This window comes from Salvelinus alpinus, chromosome 34, assembly GCF_045679555.1.
Source record: "Salvelinus alpinus chromosome 34, SLU_Salpinus.1, whole genome shotgun sequence".
NCBI classification, from domain to species: domain Eukaryota; kingdom Metazoa; phylum Chordata; class Actinopteri; order Salmoniformes; family Salmonidae; genus Salvelinus; species Salvelinus alpinus.
Genome location: NC_092119.1, coordinates 25,301,268 through 25,316,121, shown reverse-complemented (window position 1 = coordinate 25,316,121; position 14,854 = coordinate 25,301,268). Strand labels below are relative to the sequence as shown.

At 43.4% G+C, this 14,854-nt stretch overlaps 1 protein-coding gene across 1 annotated transcript in view; it reads right to left on the bottom strand.

The window, feature by feature from the left end:
- Window positions 1-13,626, bottom strand: part of LOC139563778 (voltage-gated delayed rectifier potassium channel KCNH5-like) — a 96,704-nt gene extending 83,078 nt beyond the window's left edge. The window contains exons 1-4 of the mRNA XM_071382688.1: window positions 13,427-13,626; window positions 9,301-9,424; window positions 1,991-2,097; window positions 1,697-1,846 (exon numbers count right to left, since the gene is read on the bottom strand). Of these exons, the coding sequence (XP_071238789.1) occupies window positions 1,697-1,846; window positions 1,991-2,097; window positions 9,301-9,323 (280 nt within the window). The 5' untranslated portion in view covers window positions 9,324-9,424; window positions 13,427-13,626. The remainder of the gene's footprint in view (window positions 1-1,696; window positions 1,847-1,990; window positions 2,098-9,300; window positions 9,425-13,426) is intronic.
- Window positions 13,627-14,854: the final 1,228 nt, after the last annotated feature.

Genomic DNA, 14,854 nt, shown 5'->3' with positions numbered 1-14,854 from the left:
GGTGCGTCACCGTTGCATTGTGGGAAATGTAGTATTGGTGCGTGTAAAAGATCTGCGGGCTGCCGGCTTGCTGCGGTCTGCGGGCCGGTTCTAATAATAAATCAAGATCATCCCAGGGGCCGTAAAAAACCTTCTCGCGGGCCGGATGTGGCCCGCGGGCCTTGACTCTGACATATGTGGTCTAGGGTGTCAGGTAGGGTGGAGGTGATATGATCCTTGACTAGTCTCTCAAAGCACTTCATGATGACAGAAGTGAATGCTACGGGGCGGTAGTCGTTTAGCTCAGTTACCTTAGCTTTCTTGGGAACAGGAACAATGGTGGCCCTCTTGAAGCATGTGGGAACAGCAGACTGGGATAAGGATTGATTGAATATGTCCGTAAACACACCAGCCAGCTGGTCTGCGGAAGCTCTGAGGACGCGGCTGGGGATGCCGTCTGGGCCTGCAGCCTTGCGAGGGTTAACACGTTTAAATGTTTTACTCACGTCGGCTGCAGTGAAGGAGAGTCCGCAGGTTTTGGTAGCGGGCCGTGTCAGTGGCACTGTATTGTCCTCAAAGCGAGCAAAGAAGTTATTTAGTCTGTCTGGGAGCAAGACATCCTGGTCCGCAACGGGGCTGGTTTTCTTTTTGTAATCCGTGATTGACTGTAAACCCTGCCACATACCTCATGTCTGAGCCGTTGAATTGCCACTCTACTTTGTCTCTATACTGACGCTTAGCTTGTTTGATTGCCTTGCGGAGGGAATAGCTACACTGTTTGTATTCGGTCATGTTTCCGGTCACCTTGCCCTGGTTAAAAGCAGTGGTTCGCGCTTTCAGTTTCGCGCGAATGCTGCCATCAATCCACGGTTTCTGGTTTGGGAATGTTTTAATAGTTGTTGTGGGTACGACATCGACAATGCACTTTCTAATGAACTCGCTCACCGAATCAGCGTATTCGTCAATGTTGTTGTTGGACGCAATGCGGAACATATCCCAATCCACGTGATCGAAGCAGTCGAGATTAAAACCTGAGAGATTTAAACCTGCTCCAGAGCGCTCAGGACTTCAGACTGGGGTGAAGGTTCACTTTCCACCAGGCTATGACCCTAAGCACACAGCCAAGACAACGCAGGAGTGGCTTCAGGACAAGTCTCTGAATGTGCGAGAGCCCGGACTTGAACCCAATTTAACATCTCTGAAGAGACCTGAAAATAGCTGTGCAGCAACGCTCCCCATCCAACTAGACAGAGCTTGAGAGGATCTGCAGAGAAGAATGGGAGAAACTCCCCAAATACAGGTGTGCCAAGCTTGTAGTGTCATACCCAAGAAGACTTAATATTCCAAGATGCTTTAATCGCTGCCAAAAGTTCTTCAACAATGTACTGAGTAAAGGTTCCTATATAAATGTAATATTTCCGCTTTTAATAAATTAGCAAAGCATTCTAAAAAACAGTTTTTGCTTTGTCATTATGAGGTATAGTCTGTAGATTGATGAGGAAAAATAGTTGTAATCAATTTCAGAATAAGGCTGTAACGTAACAAAATGTGTAAAAAGTCAAGGGGTCTGAATTCTTTCCGAAGGCACTGTACATCACTCATATAGGAGGAAAGGGGAAAAACACCCACTTCTGACCACATCAGCCACAAGACCATTCCATCTCCAGTAATTAATAGACTGGCTCTTCATAACAAGCAAATAGCCACAGAGACTTACCTGGAGTGGACTCGTCCTTATCCTTAGTGGACTCGTACTCGATGGGCTGCTTGACGACAGTGATGTCTTTGAAGGTGCACAGGAAGAGAACGACTTTGTCTTTCTCATTTCTGATGGGGGCCACCTGCATGTAGAACCACACTGGTACCCCTGCAGACAGAAAATATTCTTTACAATGTAGTATTAACAATTGCTTTTCTCCTAAGGTCCACATTACATTTTGTTTACATTTTCCTTTCTATACAATAATCTACAGTACATATACAATGTCAACAATTAAATTGGAACACTCACTGTTCTTCCTGTATAGAAGGACCTCAAAGCAGTTGGACTCATAGGATGCAAAGGTCTCTTTGACTTTGTCTGTCGTCTTCTTGTCCGTCAGTTCTCCATACATAAAACTGGAAGAAAAGTGACAAATAAAATCAAAAGGATTAGTCATCTGACATATGACCCTGAAAGGGATACTTCAGGATTTTGGCAATGAGGTAGTTTCGCGATCCAATGCTAACTAGCGTTATCGCAATGACTGGAAGACTGTATTTCATTTACCATGTGACGCTGACCACAGGGTATTGTGGGATTGTTTCTGAAGTTAGAGCTGATTTGGAGAGAACCTCAAACCCAACATTTAGAACAACATTACAATACTATAGCAACTGATTAAAGAGTTTGTAATTTGTGAATGTTTTCTTGTGATGTTCTAAATTACTATGATATGCATTTCTGACATTGAGAAATAGGTGCTACACTGTCTAAGTACGGCTTTAGCCCCTAGCTTAGCATACACTTAGACCTGCGCGAAGGCCAGGAAAACATCAAGTGAAGGAGAGCCCTTGGCTTTTGGAGTCATATTTTTAAACATTTGAATGAGACCCGGATGGCCTCACGCTGGGACTGACTGGACAGTAATTGGCAGTGTTGCAGTACTCAAGACCGGTCTAGATCACATCTTGAGTGTCTCGGTCTTGTGTCGGATACATTTATTTGTACTTGGTCTTGACTCGGTCTCGTACAGTGAGGTCTCATTTCTTCCCGAGACAAGCGGATAAAAAAAAAAAGTATCAGCTTCCATTAAGTCAGCGCATAAAAACAATGTCTTGCCAGGCCAAATATATAGCCTACATTTATTTCTGAAACGTTAATATCTTAACTGCCTTATCTACACTCAGCAAAAAAAAGAAACGTCCCTTTTTCAGGACCCTGTCTTTCAAAGATAAATCATAAAAAACAAATAACTTCACAGATCTTCATTATAAAGCGTTTAAACACCGTTTCCCATGCTTGTTCAATGAACCATAAACAATTAATGCACCTGTGGAACGGTTGTTAGACACTAACAGCTTACAGATGGTAGGCAATTAAGGTCACAGTTATGAAAACAGGACACTAAAGAGGCCTTTCTACGGACTCTGAAAAACACCAAAAGAAAGATGCCCAGGGTCCCTGCTCATCTGCGTGAACGTGCCTTAGGCATGCTGCAAGGAGGCATGAGGACTGCAGATGTGGCCAGGGCAATAAATTGCAATGCCCGTACTGTGAGACGCCAAAGACATTGCTACAGGGAGACAAGACGGACAGCTGATTGCCGTCGCAGTGGCAGACCACGTGTAACAACATCTGCACAGGATCGGTACATCCGAACATCAGACCTGCGGGACAGGTACAGGATGGCAACAACAACAGCCCGAGTTACACCAGGAATGCACAATCCCTCCATCAGTGCTCAGACTGTCCGCAATAGGCTGAGAGGCTGGACTGAGGGCTTGTCTGCCTGTTGTAAGGCACGTCCTCACCAGACATCACCGACAACAACGTCACCTATGGGCACAAACCCACTGTCGCTGGACCAGAAAGGACTGGCAAAAAGTGCTCTTCACTGACGAGTCGCAGTTTTGTCTCACCAGGGGTGATGGTCAGTTTCGCATTTATCGTCGAAGGAATGAGCGTTACACCGAGGCCTGTACTCTGGAGCGGGATCGATTTGGAGGTGGAGGGTCCGTCATGGTCTGGGGCGGTGTGTCACAGCATCATCGGACTGAGCTTGTTGTCATTGCAGGCAATCTCAACGCTGTGCGTTACAGGGAAGACATCCTCCTCCCTCATGTGGTACCCTTCCTGCAGGCTCATCCAGACATGACACTCCAGCATGACAATTCCACCTGTGCGTGATTTCCTGCAAGACAGAAATGCCAGTGTTCTGCCATGGCCAGCGAAGAGCCCGGATCTCAATCCCATTGAGCACGTCTGGGACCTGTTGGATCGGAGGGTGAGGGCTAGGGCCATTCCCCCCACAAATGTCTGGGAACTTGCAGGTGCCTTGGTGGAAGAGTGAGGTAACATCTCACAGCAAGAACTGGCAAATCTGGTGCAGTCCTTGAAGAAGAGATGCACTGCAGTACTTAATGCAGCTGGTGGCCACACCAGATACTGACTGTTACTTTTGATTTTGACCCCCCCTTTGTTCAGGGACACATTATTCCATTTATGTTAGTCACATGTATGTGGAACTTGTTCAGTTTATGTCTCAGTTGTTGAATCTTGTTATGTTCATACAAATATTTACACATGTTAAGTTTGCTGAAAATAAATGCAGTTGACAGTGACAGGACGTTTCTTTTTTTGCTGAGTTTATTATAGACATGTTTGCGCAGTGGCGAACCCATAGGCTTTCAGTGTGTGACAGGTTTGTTATTCTGAAAGGACAGCCACCGTAATACCAGTGCACTCATTTAGGAGAATGCACTTTTTGCAAAACACAAAGGGCCAGTGGTGCAGTGGAGGGTATACGCAGGTATAAGTCGTATACCCACGTTTTTTCTTCTTTTTATTCAATCTTTATTTAACTAGGCAAGACATTTAAGAACAAATTCTTATTTACAATGACGGCCTATCAAAAGGGAAAAGGCCTCCTGCCGGGACGAGGGCTGGGATTAAAAATAAATAAAATATAAATATAGGACAAAACACACATCACGACAAGAGAGACAACACAACACTACATTAAAACAGACCTAAGACAACATTGCAAGGCAGCAACACATGACAACACAGCATGGTAGCAACACAAGATGACAACAACATGGTAGCAACACAACATGGTAGCAGCACAAAACATGGTACAAACATTATTGGGCACAGACAACAGCGTAAAGGGCAGGAAGGTAGAGACAACAATACATCACGCAAAGCAGCCACAACTGTCAGTAAGAGTGTCCATGATCGAGTCTTTGAATGAAGAGATTGAGATAAAACTGGAACTGAAAGGACGAGCGACCCAGGGATGTGCGCGCTTTGGGGACCTTTAACAGAATGTGACTGGCAGAACGGGTGTTGTATGTGGAGGATGAGGGCTGCAGTAGATATCTCAGATAGGGGGGGAGTGAGGCCTAAAAGGGTTTTATAAATAATCATCAACCAGTGCGTCTTGCGACGGGTATACAGAGATGACCAGTTTACAGAGGAGTATAGAGTGCAGTGATGTGTCCTATAAGGAGCATTGGTGGCAAATCTGATGGCAGAATGGTAAAGAACATCTAGCCGCTCGAGAGCACCCTTACCTGCTGATCTACAAATGATGTCTCCGTAATCTAGCATGGGTAGGATGGTCATCTGAACCAGGGTTAGTTTGGCAGCTGGGGTGAAAGAGGAGTGATTACGATAGAGGAAACCAGGTCTAGATTTACCTTTAGCCAGCAGCTTTGATATGTGCTGAGAGAAGGACAGTGTACCGTCTAGCCATACCCCCAAGTACTTGTATGAGGTGACTACCTCAAGCTCTAAACCCTCAGAGGTAGTAATCACAATAGTGGGGAGGTGTTCAGAACAAGGTTAAGGGCAGAGAAAGCTTGTTGGGCACTAAGAAAGCTTTGTTGTAGAGCATTTAACACAAAATCCAGGGAGGGGCCAGCTGAGTATAAGACTGTGTCATCTGCATATAAATGGATGAGAGAGCTTCCTACTGCCTGAGCTATGTTGTTGATGTAAATTGAGAAGAGCGTGGGCCTAGGATTGAGCCTTGGGGTACTCCCTTGGTGACAGGCAGTGGCTGAGACAGCAGATTTTCTGACTTTATACACTGCACTCTTTGAGGTAGTTAGCAAACCAGGCCAAAGACCCCTCAGAGACACCAATACTCCTTAGCCGGCGCACAAGAATGGAATGGTCTACCGTATCAAAAGCTTTGGCCAAGTCAATCAAAAGCTTTGGCCAAGTCAATAAAAAGAGCAGCACAATATTGCTTAGAATCAAGGGCAATAGTGACATCATTGAGGACCTTTAAGGTTGCAGTGACACATCCATAACCTGAGCGGAAACCAGATTGCATACCCGAGAGAATACTATAGACATCAAGAAAGCCAGTCAGTTGATTATTGACAAGTTTTTCCAACACTTTTGATAAACAGGGCAAAATAGAAATAGGCCTATAACAGTTAGGATCAGCTTGATCGCCCCCTTTAAATAAATGATGAACTGTGGCTGCCTTCCAAGCAATGGGAACCTCCCCAGAAAGGAGAGACAGGTTAAAAAGGATGGAGATAGGCTTTGTGATGATAGGGGCAGCAACCTTAAAGAAGAAAGGGTCTAAACCTTCTGACCCAGATGTTTTTTTGGGGTCAAGTTTAAGGAGTTCCTTTAGCACCTCGGACTCAGTGACTGCCTGCAGGGAGAAACTTTGTAGCGGGGCAGGGGAAAAGGAGGGAGAAGCATCGAGAATAGTCGCATTAGAAGGGGTGGGAGATGAAGAAATGTTGGACGGGCAAGGAGGCATGGCTGAGTCAAATAGGAATCCTGACTTAATGAAATTGTGATTAAAGAGCTCAGCCATGTGCTTCTTGTCAGTAACAACCACATCATAAACATTAAGGGACATGGGCAGCTGTGAGGAAATACTAAAGGTGTCTAAGGTGCAGGGTTACATAACCGGGTGGAAACTGCCTAGTGATGGCTATTTAACAGTCTGATGGCCTTGAGATAGAAGCTGTTTTTCAGTCACTTGGTCCCAGACTTGTCAACGAAAACCCTCAAACTTTTACAGAGGCACAAATGAGAGCATCCTGTCGGGCTACATCACTGCCTGGTACAGCAACTGCACCGCCCACAGCCGCAAGGCTCTCCAGAGGGTGGTGCGGTCTGCACAACGCATCACCCGGGGCAAACTACCTGCCCTCCAGGACACCTACAGCACCCAAATGTCACAGGAAGGCCAAAAAGATAATCAAGGACAACAACCACCCGAGCCACTGTCTGTTTACCCCACTACCATCCAGAAGGCGAGGTCAGTACACAGGTGCATCAAAGCTGGGACCGAGAGACTGAAAAACAGCTTCTATCTCAAGGCCATCAGACTGTTAAACAGCCATCACTAACACAGAGAGGCTGCTGCCTACATACAGACTTGAAATCATTGGCCACTTTAATACATGGATCACTAGTCACTTTAATAATGCCACTTTAATAATGTTTACATATCTTGCATTACTCATCTCATATGTATATACTGTATTTTATACCATCTATTGCATCTTGCCTATGCCGCTCTGTCATTGCTCATCCATATATTTATATGAACATATTCTTATTCCATTCCTTTAACTACAGTTGAAGTTGGAAGTTTACATACACTAATGTTGGAGTCATTAAAGCTAGTTTTTCAACCACTCCACAAAGTTCTTGTTAATAAACTATAGTTTTGGCAAGTCGGTTAGGACATCTACTGTGTGCATGACAAGTAATTTTTCCAACAATTGTTTACAGACAGATTATTTCACTTATAATTCACTTTATCATAATTCCAGTGAGTCAGAAGTTTACATACACTAAATTGACTGTGCCTTTAAACAGCTTGGAACATTCCAGAAAATTAAGTCATGGCTTTAGAAGCTTCTGTTAGGCTAATTTACATCAGTTGAGTCAATTGCAGTTGTACCTGTGGATGTATTTCAAGGCCTACCTTCAAACTCAGTGCCTCTTTGCTTGACATCATGGGAAAATCAGCCAAGACCTCAGAAAAAAACTGTACACCTCCACAAGTCTGGTTCATCCTTGGGAGCAATTTCCAAACGCCTGAAGGTACCACGTTCATCTGTACAAACAATAGTATGCAAGTATAAACACCATGGGAACACGCAGCCGTCATGCCGCTCAGGAAGGAGACGCGTTCTGTCTCCTAGAGATGAACGTACTTTGGTGCGAAAAGTGCAAATCAATCCCAGAACAACAGCAAAGGACCTTGTGAAGATGCTGGAGGAAACAGGTACAAAAGTATCTACGTCCACAGTAAAACGAGTCCTATATCGACATAGGCTGCTCAGCAAGGAAGAAGCCACTGCTCCAAAACCGCCATAAAAAAGCCAGACTACGGTTTGCAACTGCACACGGGGACAAAGATTGTACTTTTTGGAGAAATGTCCTCTGGTCTGATGAAACAAAAATATAACTGTTTGGCCATAATGACCATTGTTATGTTTGGAGGAAAAAGGGGGAGGCTTGCAAGCTGAAGAACACCATCCCAACCGTGAAGCATGGGGGTGGCAGCATCATGTTGTGGGGGTGCTTTGCTGCAGGAGGGACTGGTGCACTTCACGAAATAGATGGCATCATGAGGCAGGAAAATTATGTGGATATATTGAAGCAACATCTCAAGACATCAGTCAGGAAGTTAAAGCTTGGTCGCAAATGGGTCTTCCAAATGTACAGTGACCCCTAGCATACTTCCAAAGTTGTGGCAAAATGGCTTAAGGACAACAAAGTCAAATTATTGGAGTGGCCATCACAAAGCCCTGACCTCAATCCTATAGAAAATGTGTGGGCAGAACTGAAAAGGCGTGTGCGAGCAAGGAGGCCTATAAACCTGACTCAGTTACACCAGCTCTGTCAGGAGGAATGGGCAAAAATTCACCCAACTTATTGTGGGAAGCTTGTGGAAGGCTCCCCGAAACGTTTGACCCATGTTAAACAATTTAAAGGCAATGCCACCAAATACTAATTGAGTGTATGTAAACTTCTGACCCACTGGGAATGTGATGAAAGAAATCATTCTCTCTACTATTATTCTGACATTTCAAAATTTTTAAATAAAGTGGTGATCCTAACTGACCTAAGACATGGAATTTTTTACTAGGATTAAATGTCAAGAATTGTGAAAAAAAAATAGTTTAAATGTATTTGGCTAAGGTGTATGTAAACTTCCGACTTCAACTGTAGATGTGTGTGTATGTAATGGAATTGTTAAATTACATGTTAGATATTGCTGCATTGTCGGAACTAGAAGCACAAGCATTTCGCTACATTCGCAATAACATCTGCTAACCATGTGTATGTGACCAATAAAATTTGATTTGGATTTGGTAATTGGTTCCATTTGAAACCATTTCTATGATCACCAGGCAGTACAGGCCCTCATTCAGTACTAGTGGAACACCAGATGCCAAGGGGTTTTCAGTGACTCTTGTAATGTGATGTTCAGAATTACTTCACTTCATGAAGGACCTTTTGAAAGCATTCTACAGTGGTTTAGTGGTCATCTATAACAGCAGATACATTACACCTACAAAGGGGAAAATAAAATGATTACTATACTGCTATACAACAACCATCCTTACCTGCAAGTGCTGCTCTTCTGCATAACCTCCGTCTTGTGGAACCCTGAGAGCTTGCAGAATCCATCATTACTGTAGACTACAGGCCACTCCACGATCCGGGCATTCCCCAGGATGAAGCTGGTTTCTGTGAAGAGAGGTCAGGGAAACAGGTGTGTGGTGAGGGCTCTGGTGTTAAATGGCTGAAATATTCAGATGGGTTGGCACAACCCATTGGTGATGTGTGTGGTGAGTGACCCCACACAATGTAGTCCAATACAGTGAAGACGTATCCCTCAAATGTCTGTTTTTTGTTCTACACAATTACGGCACTACATTTAGTAGCTTATTCTATGTCCGCAACAACAATCATGCTTCAATGGAATTAAGATTAGTGATTGGTTGATACACTTGGAATCCAGTACGATTAGTAAAGAAACTTTATTGTAATGTAATGTTTTCCACCAACTCTTCCAACTACCACACACAAATGCAATCAATCAGAGAGGGAGTTTACAGCACATATAATGCATGAACTCTCTGCATTAGGGATTCTATGCATCAGCTGCAGCAGTTTTACTGATGTCTGATAAGTAGTAGAGGGGTTAATTCTACTTGAAGAGAGAAATAACAAGCAATATTATCCTTACAACAGCCTACAACTGCATGATACTTACTTAAAATTAGGTATTGATTTAAAGGAAATTGATGTGATATTAGTTAAACAGCATGTTCTGTTTTACTGCAACTTTTCAAGCCTGTAACCTAACACTTTGGCAAGAAGTAATATAACCTAAACACTCTACAATCAGCCAAATATAAGAGAATAGTCTAATGATTGCTGAATGGATTGTAAACTACCCCCCCCCCCCCCCTTTCGGAACAGCCTCAATTCGTCGGGACATTTACTCAGCAAGGTGTCGAAAGCGCTCCACAGGGATGCTGGCCCATGTTGACTCCAGTGCTTCCCATAGTTGTGTCAAGTTGGCTGGATGTCCTTTCAAACCTCATGAAGCTGGTTGAGAGAATGCCAAGAGTGTGCAAAGCTGTCATCAAGGCAAAGGGTGGCTACTTTGAAGAATCTCAAATATATTTCTATTTGTTTAGCACTTCTTTGGTTACTACATGATTCCGTATGTGTTATTTCATAGTTTGATGTCTTCACTATTATGTAGAACGGGGGTTCTTAACCCTTTTCAGCCTGGGACCCAAATTAGAAATTCTGTGTCTTCCTGGGACCCAAGCTTAGGAACATATGCAACGTAGATATTGGTACATTTCATTGCCCTTATGCCTAAAACAAATGCAATATAGACAAAAGCAAATAACAATGAAATTAAATAGCTAGTCATGTTTATTTCCCCAATTAAAAACTCTTACATATGTGTCTAGGTTGGAACTGTTGCTGTTAAAATTCAATAAATAATTGAATTCTGAACTAGAAAAAACTGATTGATCACATCACACAGATGCATAACAAAACCGACATGCAGGCTTTTTGATAGTGCAACCCTAAGTAACAGTAGATGAAGATGAAAAATGATCAGGCCTACTGTACATCTTACTGTAGAAATTATTGTCGAAAGAAAGTCTAGGTTGGAGCTGTTGCTGTTAAAATAGAAGTCATGTTTTTTTTCTGAACTGGAATAAACTGACTGATCCAGGCTGCATCACATCCGGCTGAGATTGGGAGTCCCATAGGGCAGCGCACAATTATCCCAGCGTCGTCCAGGTTTGGTCGGGGTAGGCCGTCATTGTAAATAATGATTTGTTCTTAACTGACTTGCCTAGTTAAAAAAAGGTTCAATGTAAATAAATAAAAAATAAATAAATAAATAAAAAAATCACAGATATAGACCAGAAAACACACACAGTCCTAATGAGAGGTGTGCGGCTGGTTGAAGTTTTCAACAAGCATGTCTATTCTGGACTTTTTGACAGTGCAACATTGAGGTCATACTCAGCATTGAGACTGTTTCTGTATTTGTTTTTTAAGTAATCCAGAACCCTGACTGAAATAAATCAGTTTATTCCAGTTCAGAATAAAAATGATGACTTGTATTTTAACAGCAACGGTTCCAACTGTTTGAGTGTTAAATGACGAGACAGAGGCATTGATGCGAGTAACCAGTCTTGTTCAGTACATTGCAATACATCCGGGTATCAAGCGCACTGGTAAAAACACTGGAGTTGCAGTAATTAACATTTACCAACCGATGGCATCACTGTGCCATCTTACACCCATAACATCTTCCCTTTTATAAAATAGGACAGTAGCTGTCAATTCACTAACAAAACAAACCTAGTCATAATTTCCAACATGAACAGTTTTTTTTTTATTTTTTTTATTCAGGTAACAACTTAACACATTTTGATAGTCTCTTCACTTATCACTGTCTGTCAACAATACCTAATGGAAAACCTACAGATTAAGTATTTTTGGTGGCTGGGACAGACGCCCGCAGTGTGAAAAGACAGGGGGCTTGTCTGCGAGGACTGCGGGTTCCCGCACAGGCATGTCACCTGACTGTCTAAGGAGAGTATTGATGGGCGAGGGAGCGGCCGACCTGTGATCCCCTGGCTCTTCGCCCAGTGCCTCAGGCCCCATGTGACTTGCTGGAGTTCCGTCTTTTGTCATGCGACCCCTATGACCATCGGGATTCTAAGTAGGTGCTGGCTCAGCAATCCGAAGGTCAACCCTGTTACGACGGTACAGTGATCCATTCACTTCAACCAAGTAGAAGCGTGGTGTCACTTTCTGTACACAGGATCCGAGTCTCCAGAGGCCCGTCTGGTCCCCTGGTAGTGGCTTCATTCTCACTGTTTCACCCACCCTGAGCTCAGGTAAGTTGTTTGCTGATTTGTCGTAGATGAACTTGGAGACCTGTCTTCTGTGATGTAGCTTCACCAGCATGTCTGTCACCACACATGGCTCCAGGAGAGTGCTGGCTACTGGCAGAGCTGCTTTTAAGCACCGTGCCATGAGGCGCTGGGCCAGGCTGCTATCCATGCCTTCTGTCGGGGTATTGCGCCACTGCAGGATTGCTCTCCAGGCATCTTTGCCCTCTCGCAGAGCTTTTTTGCAGAGGTTCTTTGCGATTTTGACTGCGACTCCGCCTTCCCATTAGCTTTTGGGTGTCGTGGTGATGAGGTGACATGCTCGAATTCCCATTCTGCAGCAAATTTTCGAGAACTCAAATCCAGAGAATTGGGGTGCATTATCTGAAATTACCCTATCTGGCTGGCCATATTTTGCAACAACCGAAAACATAACGCTCGTAGATAACGTTCTTTGGTGGCTTAAAGTTATTTTCAAGAGCATCAAGAATAGCTGTTGCGTTAATACCTTGCTGAGCTGCTGTTAGGTTCAGTTTGTGTTTGTATACGTGTCGGCATTCAGTACCCATTATAGTCCTCAAAGTGGCAGCCACTACCTCATCATCCTTTTCAGAAGTCCCGTGGCTAGTGCATAGTCCTCCCATTCACCTCTAAACGTATCCCAGTTCGTGCTCCAATCTCCGCGGAGCTTCATAACCGCGGGAGGGGGAATGTTCGCTGCCATGTCTAACCGGTGCTAACAACACTGAAGCTAACGGCTAACTAGCAAACTCACTCAAGCTAAGGTCAATTCCGGGAAAATTTTACTCAAATAAGCATTTTTTGAAAACCAGAACAGGCGACTAATTTGCGGAAATCATGGTTAGTTATCCAACTCTGACACCATGTTTGAATGCTAAATGACGAGACAGAGGCATTGATGCGAGTAACCAGTCTTGTTCAGTACATTGCGATTACAACCGGCTATCACACCGGTAAAAACACTGGAGTTGCAGTAATTAACATTTACCAACAGATGGCATCACTGTGCCATCTTACACCCATAACACCAACCTAGACTTGTTTCCAACAATAACTTATACAGTAAGATGTACAGTAGGCCTGATCATTTTTCATCTGTACTGTTACTTAGGGTTGCATCAGTAGCTAGCTAACTTGCTTTGGCTAACGTTAGCTATTAGCTGTGTACAAGGCCAGGGAATTGTTTGAAAGAGAAACTCACAAAAACTACTATGAGATAGTACTACTCCCTTATTTCTGCTTATCCGTCACCTTTTATAAAATGACAACAATGCCTTGCTAGCTGACTTACTTTTCCACTGTCGAAGCACTGTTTCCCGAAGCGTTCTCTGCGTATACCGTCGTGCTGTGGATATTTGGTCAGGACGTGTCGTTATATGAATTTGTTCGTTTTGATTGACTCATTACTAAGCACTTCCAGAACTCCAGAAAAAAAATCTGGTAAACCGCGAAGCACACGTGCATATCTCCCTCTCCCACTCGCGCAGCTGCCAAACAGCAGACCGCTGCTAAGCAGAGCGCGCAGTGAACGGAGACCGTAATTGCACTTGGCCAAATCAATTAATTCAATAATTATACATTTACTCTGACACGTCGCGACGCACCACTAACAGGTCAGCGACCCATACTTTAAGACAGGCTGATGTAGAAAATAATAAAAATAAAGAAAAACTCTGGAATGAGTAGGTGCGTCCAAACGTTTGAATAGTGCTGTATGTATGAACTGTAAATAGTTACATATCATCACTAAAACAATATATATACATTGTGGAATAAACTTTGAAAACAAAGTATATAAGTTTTTACAAACTAAAGACAAGTCGTATAAAAGAAAATGAAAAAAATACTAATTATTTTTTACCAAAAAAAGAACACAATCATCCAAACTAGCTTTCTCTTCTGGTTTCAATGCTTACCTTTTCTACACTGGACAAGGTTTCCCAAGAACGTATTTTGTGGTTCCACAAGCCCTCTCTTTGTCCCGGGCATCCTGGGGTCAGGGGGGTGTAAATCTTTGCTGCTTCTTATAGAAGGACAACAGTGTGGCGGCAGGGCAGCCTAATGGTTAGAGCTTTGAACTAGTGACCGAAAGGTTGCAAGAACGAATCCCCGAGCTGACAAGGTAAAAATCTGTCGTTCTGCCCCTGAACAAGGCAGTTAACACACTGTTCACTTCAAATACGAATTTGTTCTTAACTGATTTGCCTAGTAAAATAAAACTGTATTTAACAGCCTCCTCATTGTAAAATGTTGCTTCAACTTTTCAGAGCGCACTGTGGCATAGACTCGCTCTACCTCCTCCCGAGATGAGCTGCATTTTGTGTATCGCCACACACACAACACGCTCCTCGAGACAGGCGTAGGCGGGTCTCTAGATTTCCTACCTCTTTTTAGGGGAAATGTTTACGCACTCGCTTTTTTGTGTAGATGTTTTCACTGACACTTTTTAAAACAATTACTGGAGCCTATCCACAAAACAATGTGCCTGCGCATAATATACCGTTAGATAACACAGGTAAATTACTAGACATGTATAATCAACATTTAATTAGGTTCATAAAGATGATCTCAAAAGAAATTGTATTGTATTGACTGCAGAGTCATCTCTGGTCAATGCAGAAAACACAGAGGTATATATTTGAGTCCCCAATGCAGATAACAGGCCCAACTCCCGGTGTCATTGAAAAATAAATGCACCTCCCTCCCAAATGTAAAAAAT